We start from the raw sequence: 22235 nt of genomic DNA, 5'->3' as shown, positions 1-22235 counted from the left end.
AATACACTTGTGTTGTCCAAGGTCTGATGCCCAGTTTTAAATGCAGGCTGGAATACTGGTTACTCTTATGGAAACCATTGCTTTGTCTATTTGTCATGTTCATTCACTAGACAGACCACTGACAGCAAATATCAGAGCTGACAATCAAGATTTTAATAAAGAAATGTAACATTCTGAGCATTCCAGAGTTGATGAATGCAGCAGCTCACATGCAAATTCAATATCTCAATATCTCACACGCAAGTTCAATTGCTTATGTACAAATGCAGTAGTTCACATGCAAATGCAGTAGTTCACATGCAAAATGCAAATACAATAGTTCACATGCAAATTCCATAAACTGTGTCACTGATACTTGCTAAGTTTGAAGATGAGCTTCAAATGTTCATAAAGTAATATTTAGTTCTTACATATACATTCCTCTTTATATAAATACCATTGTTTAAAAGTAAGAAATTAACCCTTTAATCAGTGTGTCTCATCCCTTTATTGAGTGTGCTTTATCCCTTTAATGAGTGTGCTTCATCCCTTTAATGAGTGTGCCTGCTTCATCCCTTTAATGAGTGTACTTCATCCCTTTAATGAGTGATCCCCTTAATGAGCAAACTTCATCCCTATAATGAGTGTGCCTCATCCCTTTAATGAGTGTGCTTCATCCCCTTAATGAGTGTGCCTCATTACTTTAATAAGTGTGTTTCATCCCTTTAATGAATGTGCTTCATCCCTTTAATGAGTTTGCCTCATCCCTTTAATGAGTGTGCATGATCCCTCTAATAAATGTGCTTCATCCCTTTAATGTGTGCTTCATCCCTATAATGAGTGTGCCTCATCTCTCTAATGAGTGTGCTCATCCCTCTAATAAGTATGCTTCATACCTTTAATGTGTGCACCATCCCCTAATGTGTGCTTCATCCCTTTAATGAGTGTGCCTCTTCCCTTTAATGAGTGAGCTTCATCCCTTTAATGAGTGTGCCTCATACCTTTAATGAGTGTGCCTCATCCCTTTAATGAGTTTGCCTCATCTCTTTAATGAGTGTGCTTCATCCCTTTAATGAGTGTGCTTCACCCTTTAATGAGTAAGCTTCATCCCTTTAATGTGTGCCTCATCCCTTTAATGAGTGTGCCTCATCCCTTTAATGAGTGTGCTTCATCCCTTTAATGAGTATGCTTCATCCCTTTAATGAGTGTGCCTCATCCCTTTAATGAGTGTGCTTCATCCCTTTAATGAGTATGCTTCATCCCTTTAATGAGTGTGCCTCATTCCTTTAATGAGTGTGCTTCATCCATTTAATGTGTCTCATCCCTCTAATGAGTGTGCCTCATCCCTCTAATGAGTGTGCTTCATATCTCTAATGAGTGTGCCTCATCCCTTTAATGAGCATGCTTCATCCCTTTAATGAGTATGCTTCATCCCTTTAATGTGTCTCATCCCTCTAATGTGTGTCTCATCCCTCTAATGAGTGTGCATCATCCCTTTAATGTGTGTCTCATCCCTTCAATGAGCGTGTCTCATCCCTTTAATGTGTCTCATCCCTCTAATCAGTGTGCCTCATCCCTCTAATGAGTGTGCTTCATATCTCTAATGAGTGTGCCTCATCCCTTTAATGAGTATGCTTCATCCCTTTAATGAGAATGCTTCATCCCTTTAATGTGTCTCATCCCTCTAATGTGTGCCTCATCCCTCTAATGAGTGTGCATCATCCCTTTAATGTGTGTCTCATCCCTTCAATGAGTGTCTCATCCCTTTAATGTGTCTCATCCCTCTAATGAGTGTGCCTCATCCCTCTAATGAGTTTGCCTCATCCCTTTAATGCGTGTGCTTCATCCCTTCAATGAGTGTCTCATCCCTCTAATGAGTGTGCTTCATCCCTTTAATGAGTGTGCTTCATCCCTTTAATGAGTGTGCATCATCCCTTTAATGTGTGCCTCATCCCTTTAATGAGTGTCTCATCCCTTTAATGAGTGTGCATCATACCTTTAATGAGTGTGCATCATCCTTTAATGAGTGTGCATCATCCCTCTAATGAGTGTGCATCATCCCTTTAATGTGTGCCTCATCCCTTTAATGTGTGTGCATCATCCCTTTAATGTGTGCCTCATCCCTTTAATGAGTGTGCCTCATCCCGCTAATGTGTGCATCATCCCTTTAATGTGTGCCTCATCCCTTTAATGAGTGTGCCTCATCCCGCTAATGAGTGTGCATCATCCCTTTAATGTGTGTCTCATCCCTCTAATGAGTTTGCCTCATCCCTTTAATGTGTGCTTCATCCCTTTAAGGAGTATGCTTCATCTCTTTAATGTGTGTCTCACCCCTTTAATGAGTGTGCTTCATCCCTCTAATGAGTAAGCTTCATCCCTTTAATGTGTCTCATCCCTCTAATGAGTGTGCTTCATCCCTTTATTGAGTTTGCATCATCCCTTTAATGTGTGTCTCATCCCTCTAATGGGTGTGCCTCATTCCTTTAATGAGTATGCTTCATCCCTTCAATGTGTGTCTCATCCCTTTAATGAGTGTGCTTCATCCCTTTAATGATTATGCTTCATCCCTTTAATGTGTGTCTCAACCCTCTAATGAGCATGCCTCCTCCCTTTAATGAGTGTGCCTCATCCCTTTAATGAGTTTGCCTCATCCCTCTAATGAGTGTGCATCATCCCTTTAATGTGTGTCTCATCCCTCTAATGAGTTTGCCTCATCCCTTTAATGAGTGTGCTTCATCCCTTTAATGAGTATGCTTCATCCCTCTAATAAGTGTGCCTCATCCATTTAATGAGTGTGCTTCATCCCTTTAATGAGTGTGCATCATCCCTTTAATGTGTGCCTCATCCCTTTAATGAGTGTGCCTCATCCCTTTAATGAGTGTGCATCATCCCTTAATGAGTGTGCTTCATCCCTCTAATGAGTGTGCATCATCCCTTTAATGTGTGCCTCATCCCTTTAATGTGTCTCATCCCTTTAATGAGTGTGCATCATCCTTTAATGAGTGTGCATCTTCCCTTTAATGAGTTTTCATCATCCCTTCAATGAGTGTGTCTCATCCCTTTAATGTGTCTCATCCTTTTAATGAGTGTGCATCATCCCTTTAATGAGTGTGCATCATCCCTTTAATGTGTGCCTCATACCTTTAATGAGTGTGTCTCATCCCTTTAATGAGTGTGCATCATCCCTCTAATGAGTGTGCATCATCCCTTTAATGTGTGCCTCATCCCTTTAATGTGTCTCATCCCTTTAATGAGTGTGCATCATCCCTTTAATGAGTGTGCATCATCCCTTTAATGAGTTTTCATCATCCCTTCAATGAGTGTGTTTCATCCCTTTAATGTGTCTCATCCTTTTAATGAGTGTGCATCATCCCTTTAATGTGTGCCTCATACCTTTAATGAGTGTGTCTCATCCCTTTAATGAGTGTGCATCATCCTTTAATGAGTGTGCATCATCCCTCTAATGAGTGTGCATCATCCCTTTAATGTGTGCCTCATACCTTTAATGAGTGTGTCTCATCCCTTTAATGAGTGTGCATCATCCCTTTAACGAGTGTGCATCATCCTTTAATGACTGTGCATCATCCCTTTAATGAGTTTTCATCATCCCTTCAATGAGTGTGTGTCATTCCTTTAATGAGTGTGCATCATCCCTTTAATGTGTGCCTCATCCCTTTAATGTGTCTCATCCCTTTAATGAGTGTGCATCATCCCTTTAATGTGTGCCTCATCCCTTTAATGAGTGTGTCTCATCCCTTTAATGAGTGTGCATCATCCCTTTAATGTGTGCCTCATCCCTTTAATGAGTGTGCATCATCCCCTTAATGAGTGTGCATCATCCCTTTAATGAGTGTGCTTCATCAATGAAGTAAAGCTGTTATGACCAAAATTATCCTGTTACAGAATCAAGACTGTTGTGTTTTCACTGATATCCATGCAGTGGTAAAGACAGTTAAATTAACCTTTCATTATGACTCAAATGAATTAGGGGTGATGTAAATACAGGCGTAGCACATCAGCAAAGGACTGGACTGGATGAAGTGTTTTGTATGTGACCAGTTGCATGGGCAAATACACTTTGTTTCATTTTCTAATTTATACAAGGAGAATGCATATAAGATATTAAATTGTCGGGAACTTGTTGTATAAGCAAGATTCAGAAAGTAAATGATGATTTCAAGTTTTTAATCAGTCTGCCAAGTATATGTTTAATTCTGTAATAAATTAAATTCCAAAAGATGCAGACAAAATACATTTCGTTTCACATTATAGTGTACATCCCATGCCTTAAGCTCTTGCTGTATTTACAAAGAATGTACACAAACTTTGATTGAGCTCTTCAAAACCATGGGTAAAAGTAAGTAAAACTGACTTTATGAATTAATTTCAGAGAGTGTTTCATAACTGTGCTAAAATCAGCATTTTGTAACATACTTATCACTGCTGTAAAGTCATTGCAAATTTGTTTTGCATGTTTCCTTCAGCATCAAATACCTGTTCAACTGTTATTTTCCTACCCACAATATCATATGTTGTTTTATTTACCTCCCCTGCAATCACTATCTCAATGTCTATAAACCCATTAAAACTATAAGATGGGAATAGATACTGTACAAAATCATGAATTTCCATGTTTGGTTTTATTTGATTTAGTTTGGTTTTATACAGCACAGTAACACTCTGAAGGTTATATAATGCCAAGGTGCAAAGTGACTTGCCCAAGGACATACTATGGTAGCTGAATTGGTATGATCCAATGGTGGAATACAACCAAACACCCTTCTGGTCACAAGTTCAATGCCATAACCAAAGAACCAGGGCTATTTATTTAAACAGGGTGTTTTGGAAAGATTTATTTCAAATGCGTGGAAATAAAAATGTGCAAGCTATTCTGTATTTCTATAACTCTGCTTCTGAAATGCCAAAAATTACTATCTAAAAATGTTTGACAAAGACAAGTGCTAACACCTTCTACTGTGGAGGTAAATCACAAGAAATTTAAAACTCTTCATTACATGTCTGTATGACCCAGATGTCAGTGAATGAAGAGGGCACATACTACAAAATACAATATATTTTATTTAATGGTAGTAGTTTGGATAAAACAAAACACTGGTTCAGGACAAACATTACATTTTTCAACAAAAACAGAAATGCATTATTCTCAGTGAAGCAATACACATCTGACACATTACAGTGCCAACAGTAACAGCAGATTAAAAGACAAAAAGAAAATAGTACCTAAAATTCAAATGAACATTTTAAAAAAGAAGCATATCTATATATGTGACAATGCACAGATCTGGGTAACAAACCCAACAGTTTTGTTTTTAAAAAATATGCCCAAAAGCCATATTTATTAACTGAGAAATATAAATAAATTATATGGAAACGAGGATCCTAAAAGTTACAGTTAAAACCAAAAACTAAGCATTCAATTAAAATAAACATTATAAAAGGAGGATTTAGACACAAGAACTCTGTAAAAAAATGGTCAGTATGAGGAACTGAAAATTTGACCACTACTAGGTATAATTATGAGATATAACTCACCTTATTATTTTTCTCATAACCACTGACTGCCCATGGGTACATGACAAACTTCCCTCCACCTCTTTCTGAGGGGGCACATTCATCTGTCTCAGGGTCATGCTCAGACCCCATATTATGTCCTTTAAAAAAGGCATTCAAATTTTGTATGGTACATTGACAATGTGAACAGGAAATAAATCTAGGATCACACCTATTCTGTACCTAGGAGGTGAAAGGATGCACGGATAAAGAAGTGTACTGTCAAGATGCAGGTATCTGCAAGATTGTCCCAAATGGTACTGCAAAAAACAACTGATTTTTGCATACATACATACATACATAATAAATTACAATGACATCCTGCTTGTATCAATAATTACAGTGACATCCTGCATGTATCAATAATTACACTGACATCCTGCTTGTATCAATAACTAAAGTGACATCCTGCATGTATCAATAATTACAGTGACATACTGCATTTATCAATAATTACACTGACATTCTGCATGTGTCAATAATTACACTGACATCCTGCTTGTATCAATAATTACACTGACATCCTGCTTGTATCAATAATTACACTGACATCCTGCATGTATCAATAACTACAGTGACATCCTGCATTTATCAATAATTACACTGGCATCCTGGATGTATCAATAATTACTTTGACTAGTCAATAAACCTTCATATTGATGCATACTACTGACTCATCAAATTACTAAGCCATTCACATGTACAAAACACAATTAACCTATTACGAGTAATTTGTCATACTGTGGGTAACTTGTCAAAATATGGGCAACTTGTCATAATATGGGTAACTTGTCACAATGTGGATAACTTGTTACAATATGGGCAACTTGTCACAATATGGGCAACCTGTCACAATGTGCATAACTTGTCACATTATACCATGTGGGGAATTATGAAAGAACACATGTTAATAACAGGTAATAAAATAATGCTGAATAGGGGTCAGACAATGAACCAGAAAATTCCACAGTGCAGTCATTTTCAGGTACATTAGATTATCAAACATGCTATAAATGTTTTCAACAATAAGACAATTCTACTAGCAGACTACATTCCAGCGGATTTCTGTATAAATATTTTGTTTGACTCACCTAATTCTTTTTATGTCCATGATGTTCAAGTCAGCATCAAATGAAAAGAAAAAATGAATTTATTATAAAGAGCAAGAATGACAATTTTGTAATCATGTTACTGGTATATATGTACTTACAGGCTTGTATTTCTATCTCCATAAACATCTCTTACTGACCCCTCAACCCTGCACTGCAACTGACAAAATCAGCTATTGGATAATAAAAATTTCATGGGACTATTACTCTAATCAGAAGCCAAACGTGAATCATTACATAATGCCATTTGGTATTGGTATCATGAGGTGGTAAGACAACTGTTGGCCACCTTTGTGCTTTTTACTTCATATATAAAACATTTATTAACTTTTGTAACTTAATTTTTCATTCAAGTTTCAAGAAATGATCACCATCTACTTCTGAAAAATGTCCTTTATTTTGCAGGATATTTTTCAAAACTATAAAAATGCTGATTTTACATGAATGGCTATAATAATAAAGTAGGCTGAGAATTACCTATTTTTTTAACAATGCTGCCTTTCCTATCTAAACATATTTTTATTAGTTCCAACTGTTTCTATCCTTCTGCATGGCTACTTAGAGCATCCACACTATGCAAATTGCTCAGTGCTGTGAGGCTGCATCTTTGCACACTATGCAAATTGCTCAGTGTTGTGAGGCTTCATCTTTGCACACTATGCAAATTGCTCAGTGCTGTGAGGCTGCATCTTTGCACACTATGCAAATTGCTCAGTGTTGTGAGGCTTCATCTTTGCACACTACACAAATTGCTCAGAGCTGTGAGGCTGCATCTTTGCACATTATGCAAATTGCTCAGTGCTGTGAGGCTGCATCTTTGCACACTATGCAAATTGCTCAGTGCTGTGAGGCTGCATCTTTGCACACTATGCAAATTGCTCAGTGCTGTGAGGCTGCATCTTTCCTCTGCCACTTAATAAAGTCCTTGTCTTGTAGCCAACTATCACTGAATGTGCAGTTGCTAGGTATTTTGTGATGATTGCTCATTCAAAAGACTGTCACAAATGAACTGTCCTTTCTTGGTGGAAAATGTAAAACTTAGTGAAGTGAAAGAGTGTACATACGTTAATGATGGCATGTGAAAGGGGTGCTATGCATGATATCCAATAATTTCCTGTGGATTCTGATAATGGAGGAATGGATAGTATATGGCAGGAAATCAAACCATACTTTCTATCCTCACACAATGTAAAATAAATGACCTGAAATCAATATTTTCCATATCTTATTTTTAAGCAAAATGTCTAAAATTCAATGCCTTTCAATAACCTAGGTGAAGTATCAATGACTTTCAAGGCCTTGAACTGAGGTGTTCATTTCTCAATGACATTCAATGACCTTTAATGACCGAACAGACCCTGTAGTAATAGGAGCCAACATTTTGCCTCAAACAAACAAAGAAAAAAGTCTGCTACTTTTGGGACAAAGGCTCTCAAAAGGGACGATGTTTTGACTTTGAAAAGACACCACTTCCATTCGTAAGCATTTAAAGAGGAGGGCCTTATAGCTCATGCAACTCTTTCCATGATTTAAGGGTTCAACTGTTTCTGCTGCATGGCTCTCTGGACAAGAGCTTAGCATAAAGAAGACGACGATCTGGACAAGGATGGAACATATGGGTCCAAGGCATTTTGAGGCATTGTTAAAAATTAAATTAAGTAAGCCATTTAACAAGTAACTTGTTCCATCTATCTATAATCCATGAATTTAAACAAATATCATAGTTCCATTAAGATTTCAAGATACAATTCTTTCTATCAGATATTCTTGTCATCATTAAAAACACATATCTTCTCATTAATTTTTGAAAACTGAATACCTTATAGTTTACAAACATGGTACTGTTTCATCAAGGAAGGATTTGTAGAAAATGAGGACTATTATTATAACTAAGTTTTCCTTTCATTCATTAAAATTTGTCCATAAAGAGCACAGTACATTGAGATTTGAATGATCTAATTTTAATTTTCAAAGAACAATTTCTAAATTTACGTAAAAGCATGTTTGTTCAAGTAGAAAGAGATCTGTAATGTCTCATCATATTGTTGGTTCTTCTAAATCCACCTTTCTGAATTCACTTGGTAGTTTTCATCCTCAACTGGAAAATTTCTGGAATAATCCTAACCTAAACAGTGGATACTATACTAATATAAATTTGTAGGGTTATTTTATTTTCACATTGTATAAGGATGGCAGTCTGTCATAGTGATTTGCATATATTTAATGAATTCAAATTAAAAGAATGTTTTCAAAACATTTTACCTGCATAACATTTTTTCAAACAATGCATATCAAAATAATATTTTTATAAACTTGTCTAAAATACCCATTATCACAATGAAAAAAAAAACAAATAAAAACTAGGAAATTTCCAGGAAGCTTAATGTCTCATATGTGTGCTGAGTTATGATAATGTATCACTGCCATTGTGACTTTAAAAGTGATTCTTATGTCTCAGCATTCACAGGTGAGATAAGAAAATTTACCATGAACAGTGACGATGTTAGCCTGAAGGGCCAGAAGTCGCCCTTGTGAATTTCTACTGGAACTCCAGCCTGTATTGAGAGATAGCTTTACACCCTGGTATTTTGGATATGCTGAAAGAAGTTAATGAGAGCTTGGTTGGTTTTATGGTTAAGCAACAAAACTAGGTGCCTAAACAATCAAAGTAAAGTGTTTTGCTGAAGAACACATCTTAGTAGCCAACCAGGATTGATAAAGCGCTAGGTTTCTAACTTATACCATCTTAGGTGCAAGTCTGGCATCCTCGGTACTAAGCCATCATGGATCATGCTTCTATTAGTATCCCTTATGACATTCTGGTGAGTACATCAGGTCAATTTCAAGTCTATGAGCCGACATGGGATACCAAGAGTACTTATTTTGCAGCCCTGAGAACTGCACTATTACTAATTTTCATGGGGTACCAATTTTCATGGGGTACCAATTTTCATGGATTTAATTGTCATCCTGAACCACAGATTTAAAGATCCATGAAATCGTAGCTATATATGATAAAAAAAATTCCTCGACCCCATTTTCTTATTCTGATTTATTCATAAAGATAAAAAATGACAAGAGTACTTATTGGAGAGCACTGATAATTTTGTATTACTAATTTTCATGGGGAACCAGTTTTCATGGATTTCATTGTCTTTAACAATAAATTTCAAGACCCAAGGAAAAGGTAGCCATATATGATTTTCAAAAATCCTTCTCCCTCATTTTCTTACTCTGTTCATTCCAAGAGATCAACAAATTGCTTGATATATCTATGTCATTTCTGAAATCTGGTAACATAATATTAGGTTTTACAGGTGTTTCATTTTAATCCTTAAAAAATGAATTTAAAACATTTAATATTGTTTGAATGCACAAATATTGACCCTGACTCTGGTAGCTGTAATTTCTACTCACTACCTTAAATCAATACATTGTGAGATAAGTAAAGACAGAGAGAAGGAAGGATATGCATAGGAAATGCATAAGGTATTCAAACACTAGTATTACTGAAAACAAACAAATGAATAATGAAATATAATAGCATATGAAGATCAGATTTAATACTTATTCAAAATTCATTCTTCATTCAAGTGAAACTGTTGTAAAAAACACCTTTAAAGTTTCATGTTATCCATGTATGCTTAATCCCAATGAACATGGCTGTAAAATACTAAAACTACTGCATGACCACTTTAGTCAGCCAGTGTTTATGGCAGGACCAAATGGTCTGTGAGTGCGTAAATGGCTGATGAGGCCAATGTGGCCCCTTAATGTTCTATGGCATTGTGGATAGGGGATGGTAACAATGCAGATCATGGGATTACTGGCTCAGGATTTCTAGGTTTGCCTCTGTTGGACTGCATTGGCTATCCTGTTGACCTTTAGAACATTGCCAAGCGACCCTGTCCTGGACAGTCTGCTCCCATGTGTCATGGCAAAGATCTTTAATGACATCTTCAGGGTGTCCTTATATCGTTTACTTTGGCCTTCTTTGTTGTGTTTTAATTGTTCAAGTTTGCCATAAAGAGTGTTTTTGGAAGCCGGTGGTCTGGCATGCAAGCCACATGGTCTGCCCATCGCAATTGTGACTGCATCAGGATGGTGTAGATATTGGGCAGGGTTGCTTGGGCAAGGACATCAATATCTGGGATCCTGTCTTGCAACTTGAGGTTGATGAGTCTTCTGAGGAAGGCTGTGTGGAAGTGGTTCAACTTCTTTGAATGGCGCTGGCACACTGTCCAGATTTCACAGGCATATAATAGTATAGGGAGTACTATCGTTCTGTACACATTCAGCTGTTTGTAAATTAATGCCTCTTCTGTTCCAGAAATTATTATCTAGTCTGCTGAATGCTGTGCTGGCCTTTGCAATCCTGGCATTAACTTCAACATTGATTACGTTGTTCTGGGACAGAGTGCTGCCAAGATAGGTAATTCACTACGGTCTGTTTCTAGCCATTGACTGTGAGGCTTGTTTTAACATACGTACTAATGAAGCACTAAGTACGTACACTAATTACTGCAGAGCACTGAAACTCACACTTCACTGATTTTTGGAGAAAAACACTGATTCAACATTTCAATGTAACCAGATTTTCACATTTATTGCAAAGTGACCAGATTTTCACATTTATTGCAAAGTGATCAGATTTTCACATTTATTGCAATGTGATAAGAATTTCACATTTATTGCAATGTGACCAGATTTTAACATTTGAATGACATGAATTTTAAAAACTACATATGGTTTTGTTGTTACTGTTGTTGTTATGGGGTTTAACGCCATTTTTCAGCACAAGATAGGCTATGCATGGCGGCCAGTATTAATGGTGGAGGAAGAACCTGGGAAAAACCCAGGAAGAACCACCGACCAACAAGAAGCTACTGGCAAGCTTTCTCACATACCCACATTGGCCGCATATGGTTTTGAATGATTGTCATAGCAATAAACAAAGTTAACATGAACTTCCTACCTGAAATCAATAAGTTTCATCAATAAATCTCACATCTTGGATGAAATCTGTATGACACCAGATAAATCACATTTTGTCTCTTAAAGAAAAACAGTTTAACATGTGTAATGTATGATAATAATAATAATAATAATAATAATAGTAATAATAGTAATAATAATAATAATAATAATAATAAAGATCATATTATACATACATGGTGAACATATTCCTCCAACCGTCCCTATTCTATCAGATGCAATGTAGGCAAGACCAAGTACACCATTGCTGAAAACCCTGTATGTAAACAGATGAGCGAGACAGAAATTGGCAAAGTATATATCCCTGGAAAAGGCCTGCAATTAGACAGAAAGCAAAATAAAGATTGCAGAAAACTTAGCAGAATATCTGAATAAAGATTTTCAAAATGCAGTTTACAAAAAATTCTGACTCAAGGGAAAGAACTCATTTAATATGGTGCATATGTCCCGCTCTGATGGTTATAGTGTATCTCTATGCTGTATCAAACTTGTTTTTTTTAAGCCAACTCAGAAAAATACAAGCTGATAGTTTTGTGTATTGCAAAGAAAAGTGAAATTTATGTAAATGTTTCCATTACTTAGCTTGTGAAAACTCATATTTGGAATAATGTTTCACTTGAATGAGTAGATGACACCACAGGATGCTGCTTTTGGGATAATGTAAAGCTGAACAGATTATGGGGCAACAAAATGAAAAAGTGTGGATATTTGTGATGGCTTCCATCCTGCGTTTTTATGTTCTGCACATATTACATAAGTAATTCATTTAAAATAATGAAATCTTTGGTTGTAAATGTAAAATAAAAATACAAAAAAAAACCCAAACCTACAGAATACTATATACCTTTACTATGAAGATATGCTGTAACAAAAAATGGGACCGCTCAGTGGTCTAGTGGTTAGAGCGCCCCACCTTGGATGCAGGAGGTCGTGGGTTCAATCCCCAGCAGAGTCACACCAAAGACTTATAAAAATGGTACTAATAGCTGCCTCACTTGGTGCTCAGCATTACAACATTAGTGTTAGGACTGGTCAGCCTGGTGTCAGGATAATGTGACTGGGTGGGACATCATGCTACATGCCTGTGGCATGATGTTCCAGTGCTAGACATCACTATAAACTGCCACACTACAGACATAATAGTGACATGACTGAAATTTTTTTAAAGCTATGTTACAAATCCAAATCACACACACACACAAAATAGAGGGAACTGTCATAAGACAACCATACCTATCTGCAAGCAAGGAGACACTAATGTAATAAAAGTATGTTGCAGTGACCTACTTAATAATGATGATGATGCCGAACCAATCATTATGAATACAAAAAAATTATACACCATAACCTGAAAGAAAAGTGTGGAAAACTTTAATATATATATATATATACAAAAGCGGAACAAAATTAACTGTGCTAAGGAGATTATAGCATCCTTCTTAGTACCTATCCAGATGCATACACATACTAGGCTTTCCGTCAGTAAAGTCAAACAAGTGTAAATATGAACCTAATCCACTGTTTACACCAAAAACAACAGTGATGTCTATGATGCTTGATAATGTTCTCTACACTTTCATGCATGCAGGCCGAACAAATGTCAACTTATCCTTGAGGTAGTTAATATGAGGACACCTTTAAGTTTTCATTTACAAGTTTAAGTAGATCTTTACCTCTAATAAGTCTTTATGTAGTTAATATGACACTTTTAAGTTTTCATTTACAAGTTTAAGTAGATCTTTACCTCTAATAAGTCTTTATGTAGTTAATATGAGGACACCTTTAAGTTAGTTAATATGAGGACATCTTTAAGTTTTCATTTACAAGTTTAAGTAGATCTTTACCTCTAATAAGTCTTTATGTAGTTAATATGAGGACACCTTTAAGTTTTCATTTACAAGTTTAAGTAGATCTTTACCTCTAATAAGTCTTTATGTAGTTAATATGAGGACACCTTTAAGTTTTCATTTACAAGTTTAAGTAGATCTTTACCTCTAATAAGTCTTAATGTAGTTAATATGAGGACACCTTTAAGTTTTCATTTACAAGTTTAAGTAGATCTTTACCTCTAATAAGTCTTTATGTAGTTAATATGACACCTTTAAGTTTTCATTTACAAGTTTAAGTAGATCTTTACCTCTAATAAGTCTTTATGTAGTTAATATGAGGATACCTTTAAGTTTTCATTTATGCATACAAGTTTAAGTAGATCTTTACCTCTAATAAGTCTCTAATAAGTCTTTATGTAGTTAATATGAGGGCATCTTTAAGTTTTCATTTATGCATACAAGTTTAAGTAGATCTTTACCTCTAATAAGTCTCTAATAAGTCTTTATGTAGTTAATATGAGGGCATCTTTAAGTTTTCATTTACAAGTTTAAGTAGATCTTTACCTCTAATAAGTCTTTACATAGTTAATATGAGGACATCTTTAAGTTTTCATTTATGCATATGAGTTTATGTAGCTCTTTACCTCTAATAAGTCTTTTGTGGCCCAATCCTTGTTCTTGTTATAATGCTCCCCGTTCTGAAGAGTAATACTGTCTGAGGTAGATTCATTGTGGATTCTCATCTAGAAAGTATGAAGAAAAAATGTAAGCATAACATGATCACAATAACAATGTCCAGGACAGGAAACATTAGGGTACAAACACTCAGGGCATATACATCATCATAATAATGATGTCCATGGAAACATTCAATCCAAAATCTTTTTTCTTTACTATCATTTCTGCTGCATTTCTGCTGCATCTTGCAGAATCAAAATGACACATACAAATTAGAAAACCCAGCATATGGCTGTAGAAGAAATTACTCACTTCTCTAATAATGTTAACAATATGTATACCATAGGTATGCCATGGCTACCACATAATAATGCCATACACACTGTAGTAAACAGACATTCATTAAATGAGACATTAATTAGAATTTGGATTTTTCTAAACATAGTTTTAAAAAAATCAGTCATATGGCTGCAATGTTTGCATTTTGACAGTTAATAGTGATGTCTAGCACTGTAGCATCATGTTCACCCAGTCACTTTATCCTGACACCAGTCCTAACATTAACATCTTAACAATGAGTGCATAGCAAGGCAGCTGCAAGTACCATTTTCATATATCTTTTGGCCAGTGTTCAAATCCACGGCCTCCTTCTTTTGAGGTGGAAGCTCAATCAACTCAGCCACTAGAGTGGTTGGAGACATTAATTATGAGAAATTTTGAAGAAACTAATATGTTGTTTGAGGAAATATTGCATTATTTATCTTTTAAAAGTGATATTTTTACATAGCTATGGGTCCAAGCAATCCAAAATCCACCTGCATATTTATGAGTTTGTGTGAATTTTCTTGCCTAATCACAAGCAAACTATCACCCTGTGGAGGTTTAAAGACTGGTCATTAGTAAGGGTGAACAATTTATTTTATCTTGGAAAAACCAAAAGAGAGGTTTTATAGTTAGATAAATATCACCCAGAATTCACAGAACAATTTTACTGCTTCAAACTAATAAATATAGTATAAGTTTCATAAAGCTCAATCAGTTTTCCTTTTGTTTGTACAATATTTGATTGAACAAAATGACTGTTTAAGTGACTGGTTTGAGCATAAAATTTTGATCTTCACTTTGCCCTGTTTTCCTTCACTTGGACCTATTCTTGTGTGGAGACATTAATGTCTCGTCAGATTGCATTAAAGTTTGAATCCAGTGCTTACCCTGTTAATGCAAAGAAAATCACATATATATGAAGTGTCTTCCCATTGTAACTATATATTTAAAGTTTGGTATGAAAATATCTGAAAAGTGTATGATGCCAAACATTTTTGTAAATATGACCTTTTATGATATCCAAGGGATTCCAGAGGTGGGAGCCAAGTTGTAGATGATAACTCCCAAGGTCAAAGTAACTGTCAAATAGATGTGATAAAAGACACACACAGAGACGAACTCACAATATTCCCTGACAAAGTTAGGGAACTGTGGTCAAGAACAGGAAGCTTAAAGCTGAAATCAGAAAACAGACCAAAAATATAAAAGCAAAATCCTGTAATTTCTACCTCTGCTATCTCGAAGCCTATTCCCTGCATCTGCTGGTGTATGGCATCAAACTGTGTAGTGGTGTAGACACTATTTACAAACTCGACCAGGTTTATCTGAAAATGAGAAAAGCAAGACAAAATGGTAACCAAACAACTTCCATGAATTGTCATGGCCAAATGCCATTTATGATATAATACTCCCCAAACTCTGACCCTAAAACCTTAATGATTTGGACACTGACACAAAACACTGACCCTAAAACCTGAATGCCCTGGACAGTGACAAAAAATAAATGACCCTAAACCTGAATGCCCTGGACAGTGACCCAAAACCCTAATCCTAAATGACGTGGACAATGACAAGAACTCTGTGCCTACAACCTGAATGACCTGGACAGTGACCCAAAACCCTGACTCAAAACCTGAATGACCTGGACAGTGCCCCAAAACTGTGACTCAAAACCTGAATGACCTGGACAGTGCCCCAAAACCCTGACTCAAAACCTGAATGACCTGGACAGTGCCCCAAAACCCTGACTCAAAACCTGAATGCCATGGATATTGACCCAAAACCCTGACTCGAAACCTGAATGCCCTGGACAGTGATCCCAAACCCTGTGCCTAAAACCTGAATGCACTGGACAGTGACCCAAACACTGAATACCCTTAACAGTGACCCCAAGCCATGATCCTAAAACATGCATGTCCTAGACAGTGACCCTAAACCTGAATGCACTGGACGGTGATCCAAACTTCTGAATGCCTGGACAATATCATAAAATCCTGTGCCTAAAACCTGAATACCCTGCACAATGACAATAAAACCTATGCCTAAAACCTGAATACCCTGGACAGTGACAAAAAAACCTATGCCTAAAACTTGAATACCCTGGACAGTGACAAAAAAATATATGCCTAAAATCTGAATACCATGGACACTGATGCAAAACCCTGACCCCAAAATCCAAATGCCCTGGATAGTGACCCAAAACCAATTACATATACTATCTGTCTTCCTATTTGTACTGCGCAGAAAGAAAAAAACAACTTCGTAGTTTTTTTAATTTAAATGTCACTAAAAATAGGCCTTTTTTGCCAACTTGACATGTACCTTTTCTCAGTGACCTTTATATAGTGAGGGCTGGTTTGGTTTAGCAAAACAACACAAATAGGTTATTAATGCTAAATGCAATGACAGTAAAGTGCCTTGCTCAAAGACACATAATGGAAGCTTGTAGGATTCAAAACCCTTAGGTCACAAGTGTGACTCACTAACCACTCAGCCACCATGATGACATCATTCACTATAATAGAGATTTTTATCAATTTGACCCCAACAACATTTTTTGGAGAAAGTGAGCAAACTGTAATGCTCCTCACGTTTCATTAATTTTCAACCAAAAGCTTAGGAAGTGTTGTGGTGATGTATAGATTGATGAAAATATGGAAGATATATAAAAACATCATCAGTGCTTTTAAAAAAGTGTTGGGATAATTATTCATGAAATTTTTTAACTTGCATATTAAATTCAATTCATATTCAACTGATTTATAATTTTGTTTCAAATATCAATGTATATGTAAAAAAAAATATTTTTCAATAAATCTGTTGAGAATTCATTAATGACCACAATTTATGAATAGCTTTTGTTGGTCTTACTGGCACTTATAACACAATATTGGTTTTATCATGGCAGAGACATGGAAGCCAGGTGCCTTTCCTAAGGACACATTGAGGTAGCCAACCTGGGTTGGCCTGAGTGGGTGTCAAACCTGCAACCATTTGGTTACCAGTCCAATGTTCAACACACTAAGCCTCAGTTGTTTCCTCCTTTATCTAAAGACAAAGAGTCCTTCAAAGGGACTGATATTTGATTGGCTGAAAAGAATTTCCAGGAATTCAAGATAAGACCAGTGCTTCTTTTTAACTGCTTAGTAGTGAAACCATCTATGAAATTCTTGTGAGATAACAAGATTTTCAACTTAAGCACCATTTCCATTTACGACAAACAAGACACACTTAAAAGTCTTCTGGTGTAAACTTTAATGCAGACTTTTCCAATTTGTAGGAGGAATGATACCAAGATTGTGGTCATATTGGATATAAGACTGACACCATTTCATTTAGTGCCAAATAAACAGAAGAGGTCTTTTGGCGAAAGCATAATGTCAACATCTAGGAAAAGTAGTGATAACAAGACTATCATGACTAGCAGTTGTGAACCCACATTAGAAGTCAAAATGACATAGTTTTCATTTATGACCAACTAGACATCCTAAGATATCTTTTAGTTCAAAACCCCAAGCTAATATGGCCATTCATTTAGAATGAGGATGGATATCAAGATTTTCGAGATGGCCCCTGTGGCAGGCATATTGAGTGTCTGAATGGCATCATTTTTATTTAGGACCCACTAGATATCATAAAAAGTTGCTATGTAAAACTCCCATGTTGATATGACCATCCATTCCACTGGAGCAGTGATAACAACATTTTCAAGCCGACTCCTGTGTTGGCCATAATGGACTGCAGATCAGCACAATTTTCATACAGGAACAACTAGATGTCATAAGAACTCTTTTGATGAAATCCCTATGGCAATATTATGTTTCATTCAGGAGGAGTAACAATAAACAAGATTTTCAAGATGGCTGATGTGGAGCATCGGATGGGAACCATTGATATTTACAATCAAGCAGACACAATAAGAAGCCTTCTGGTGAAAACTCCAATATGCCTTTCTTGTCCAGTAACAAGATTTTCAAGATGACCACCGTAGAAATCAAACTGGCACCATTTTCATTTTGGATTAACTAAACATCATACAAAGTCCTTTAATGAAAATTGCATGGTGATTTGACAATCAATTCTGGAAATCCAACAATAACAAGATTTTCAAGACGGCCATTGCAGTGTCTGTATTTGACAGCAAAATTAGCATTTCAGACTAATTAGGTCATGGGAAGAGTACGTGCAAAGTTTCATCGTAATCCTCTAAGTAGTTTAGGAGGAGCAGTGATAATAAACTTGTGCTAGTGGACAGACAGCTGGCAGGCCACAGACCATCCCATAAGCTCATCTGGTCAATGACTAACTAAATATGGACACAAATTTTCTATTACAATCCAAAATTAATAATTAAACTTAATGATGGTTTGTTGGGATAATATTTCAAACAGAATTTGACTAAAATCAAAACAAAACTATGGAAACTAGGATGCTGAGGAACTTGATCAGTTTGATGAATATCGTATGTACTCGCTTATCAGACGAGTCCAACTGCAAACTGCACAAAGATCTGCCATTGCATAATGTGCCATCAGATCTGGGTCTATTGTGTTTGTTAGGAGTAACCAGTAGAACCAACAAAACAGATCCTAATCTGCAGGTGCATTATGTTACAGCAGTTCAGGATCTTTGTTGTTCAGAATTTTACTTGAAATATAAGCGAGTATTAACGGTAAGCATCCAATATTGGTGTCTCTTGGCAACAGGCAATAATTTGCAAAAGACTTACAAGGTAGCCAGCTGTTGCTGCCTCTGATTTTCCTCCCATGTTCTCAAAGAATGTGTAGTCTGCCACGACCATTAAACGACAAACGGTCCGAGACAGTAAGGAAGACTGCCGTTTTTTCCTGCCAACATCTGAAAATACACAAAATCAACAATATCTGTAAGTCAATAACACATTTACTCATGTGTAATACATGCCATACTATAAATGCCCTTATGCAAGCTTAGTCCTAGAATTTCTCCAGTAGGTCACCAAATTTTGCCCCGAAACCAATATTTTCAATTATTTAGTGTACCAGAAAAGGACTGCACCAAATAAGACTCTTATTCTATCCTATCTTTCACTCAATTTATTTCTTTTTGAACTAATATATGTTTATTGTCAAATTATGCATTTTATGCTAAAAAAAACACAACAAAATTAAAATCGTAAAAGATGCTTTTTAAGAACCGAATGTACTTTTTCTGCTGTTTTATCAGTGTATTAACTTTGTTAGTTACATAATAGACTTCATATACCAATAAACAACAAAATGTTTAACTTTTCTTCTTGTATTTTAATCCCTTGTATCATTTTTTGAATGTTCATTCTGCTATGAATATTTGTTTGGAGTTTCTGACACATACAGTATTTAGGAAGAAAAGTGTAAACAAACAGCACTCACAGGATTTTCTTTTTAAAGTTTCTTTAATAAAATTTATGTCTGAGTGCATTTTCCGACATGTAGTTTTCGAATGATTTTAAAGGTGTCCCATAACTTAGTACTCAAAAAAAAAAGGATGTGTCCCAGAACATACAGTGCATACAAAAATCACTTTAAAAATAAATTTATGGTGTCCCAACAAATATGGTGCTGTCTCAACATATACGGTAAATACGGTAGCTATTTTCAAAACAGGCTATTCTTCAGCATGAACATAATGCTTCAACCAATGATTTTGAACATTTCCAGTATGGTCTTTAACTTTTATCTCAATGGACATTTGCATTCTGCATGAAGGTCAATATTTGAAGTAAAGAATGAGAAGTCCTTTTAGACCTAACAATGACTCTAAGATTTGATGCTTTAATGGACTGAAAGTAATCTGGCAGATTCATCACTGTCCAGACTTGTGGGTAAGCTATTTACATCCTGTAAAATCTATTTTCATGTTTATAAACAGGCAATGCCAATCAGCATGCTGTGTTGAATATAACGATGCAATAAGCTGCAGAAGCTACATGCTCAGTTTTCTTTTTCCATATACAATCACGCTTACTTGTAAAAATGAGCTGTTATTTTGATCCATATAATTATTCCATGACATTCTGTCTATTAAAAAACCAACTGTTTCACAACCATATGCCCTCCTCAATCAAATATGTGACAATAGCGTAGAAAATAGACATAAAGAAGGATGTATAGAAATAGAGACTGAGGGTTGATGTGCAATGCTCTTTGTGTCAGAAGTTAAGTATTTCACACAGAAAATCATAACAACATGCATAAGTTTCATGATTTTTGTTTTATTAGAAATGCACATTTCTAATAAACTCTAATATGAATTACAGTACAACTTTAAAAAAATCAAACAATTGTGTGACACATTCATGTTTTTATTGTTGAGGATTTGATTTTGCGCACAACTACCTGTACCACATTTTCTGAATCTGCTGATAATTTATAACTGGAAACTGTCATTAGATTTATAATAAAAAAACAGAAGTGACATGTTTTATATATAAATATTTTGGCGTGTTTTTGTTGTTATTGTTGGGTTTAACACCATTTTTCAGCACACGATAGGCTATGCATATCAGCCAGTATTAATAGTGGAGGAAGACTCATAGAAAACCCCGGGAAGAACCGCTGACCCACGAGAATCTACTGACAAACTTTCTCACATACCCACATTGGAGGAATTCTAGACTCAAACCCATGCAGACAGAGATGAGATGGCAGTGATCTGTAATGGAGAGCACTTTAGACTACTCCGCCACTTGGGGCCCCTATTTTGGCATGCATAGTCAACATACTGCACTTCATTAGAAAAACAACTACTTAATGTTTTGGGCACATTCATTTTTTTTTGGAATTAAACTGGAAGGTGCAGTTATTGAAAATCAGGATATTTTGCTGCCAGCAGCAAAATGTTAGGATGGTACACAAGAAATGTAATAAAAAGACTATGAGCTAAAGATTCACACTTTATTGCAAATATATTAAATATAAAATGAAAGCAGAAATGTAATAATTGCTTAATAATTACAACATTCATACATTCCATAGGTTTCCTCCTATTTCAAGGGTACGACATTCATTTAAAGTTGATTGTTTGCATGATTAATGTCATAGGAACTACTTTGCATCCAAGATAAACAACTTTTTAAAGTCATGTAAAAGCCACATCAACTAGAGACTATAAACACAACATAAATTAGATACATGTACTGAAAACACAACAAAAATTGGATACATGTACTAAAAACACAACACAAATTAGATACATGTACTGTAAACACAATATAAATTAAATACATGTACTTTAAACACAACACAAATTAGATAAGTGTACTGTAAACACAACACAAATTTGATGTGTACTGTAAACACAACACAAATTTGATATGTGTACTGTAAACACAACATAAATACATGTACTTTAAACACAACACAAATTAGATACGTGTACTGAAAATGCAACATAAATTATACAGATGTACTGTAAACACAACATAAATTAGATAAGTGTACTGTAAACACACAAAAATTAGATACATGTACTGTAAACACAACATAAATTAGATACATGTACTGAAAACACAACATAACTTACATACATGTAACGTGAACGCAACACAAATTAGAAATTGAAAACAAAATTAGAAAATCTAAATTGCAGTTACTATTACAGTAATGTTGGTAGATAACAGGACTCAAATTACTGGTAGTCCACTAGTCCAAGGCTAGTGAATTTTCTGTCGGACTAGTAATTTTCATAATTTCAAGTCCAATGGCTATGTAATCTCACTATGTATCTGACA

The 22235-nt window shown here is 35.6% G+C and overlaps 1 protein-coding gene across 1 annotated transcript in view; it reads right to left on the bottom strand.

Annotated features, from left to right (window-relative positions):
- The window catches only part of LOC149790755 (ADAM 17-like protease), a 100036-nt gene that overhangs the window by 52713 nt on the left and 25088 nt on the right, over nucleotides 1–22235 (bottom strand). Inside the window, exons 7-12 of the mRNA XM_089973260.1 lie at nucleotides 19215–19342; nucleotides 15715–15810; nucleotides 14128–14226; nucleotides 11831–11969; nucleotides 9146–9256; nucleotides 5533–5651 (exon numbers count right to left, since the gene is read on the bottom strand). Coding sequence (XP_089829386.1) covers nucleotides 5533–5651; nucleotides 9146–9256; nucleotides 11831–11969; nucleotides 14128–14226; nucleotides 15715–15810; nucleotides 19215–19342 — 692 coding nt within the window. The remainder of the gene's footprint in view (nucleotides 1–5532; nucleotides 5652–9145; nucleotides 9257–11830; nucleotides 11970–14127; nucleotides 14227–15714; nucleotides 15811–19214; nucleotides 19343–22235) is intronic.

This window comes from Sinohyriopsis cumingii, chromosome 10 (assembly GCF_028554795.1).
Source record: "Sinohyriopsis cumingii isolate HCF-2022 chromosome 10, ASM2855479v2, whole genome shotgun sequence".
Taxonomy (NCBI): Eukaryota; Metazoa; Mollusca; class Bivalvia; order Unionida; family Unionidae; genus Sinohyriopsis; species Sinohyriopsis cumingii.
Note: the sequence above shows the minus strand (reverse complement) of the source record. Positions and strands in the feature narration are given on the sequence as shown.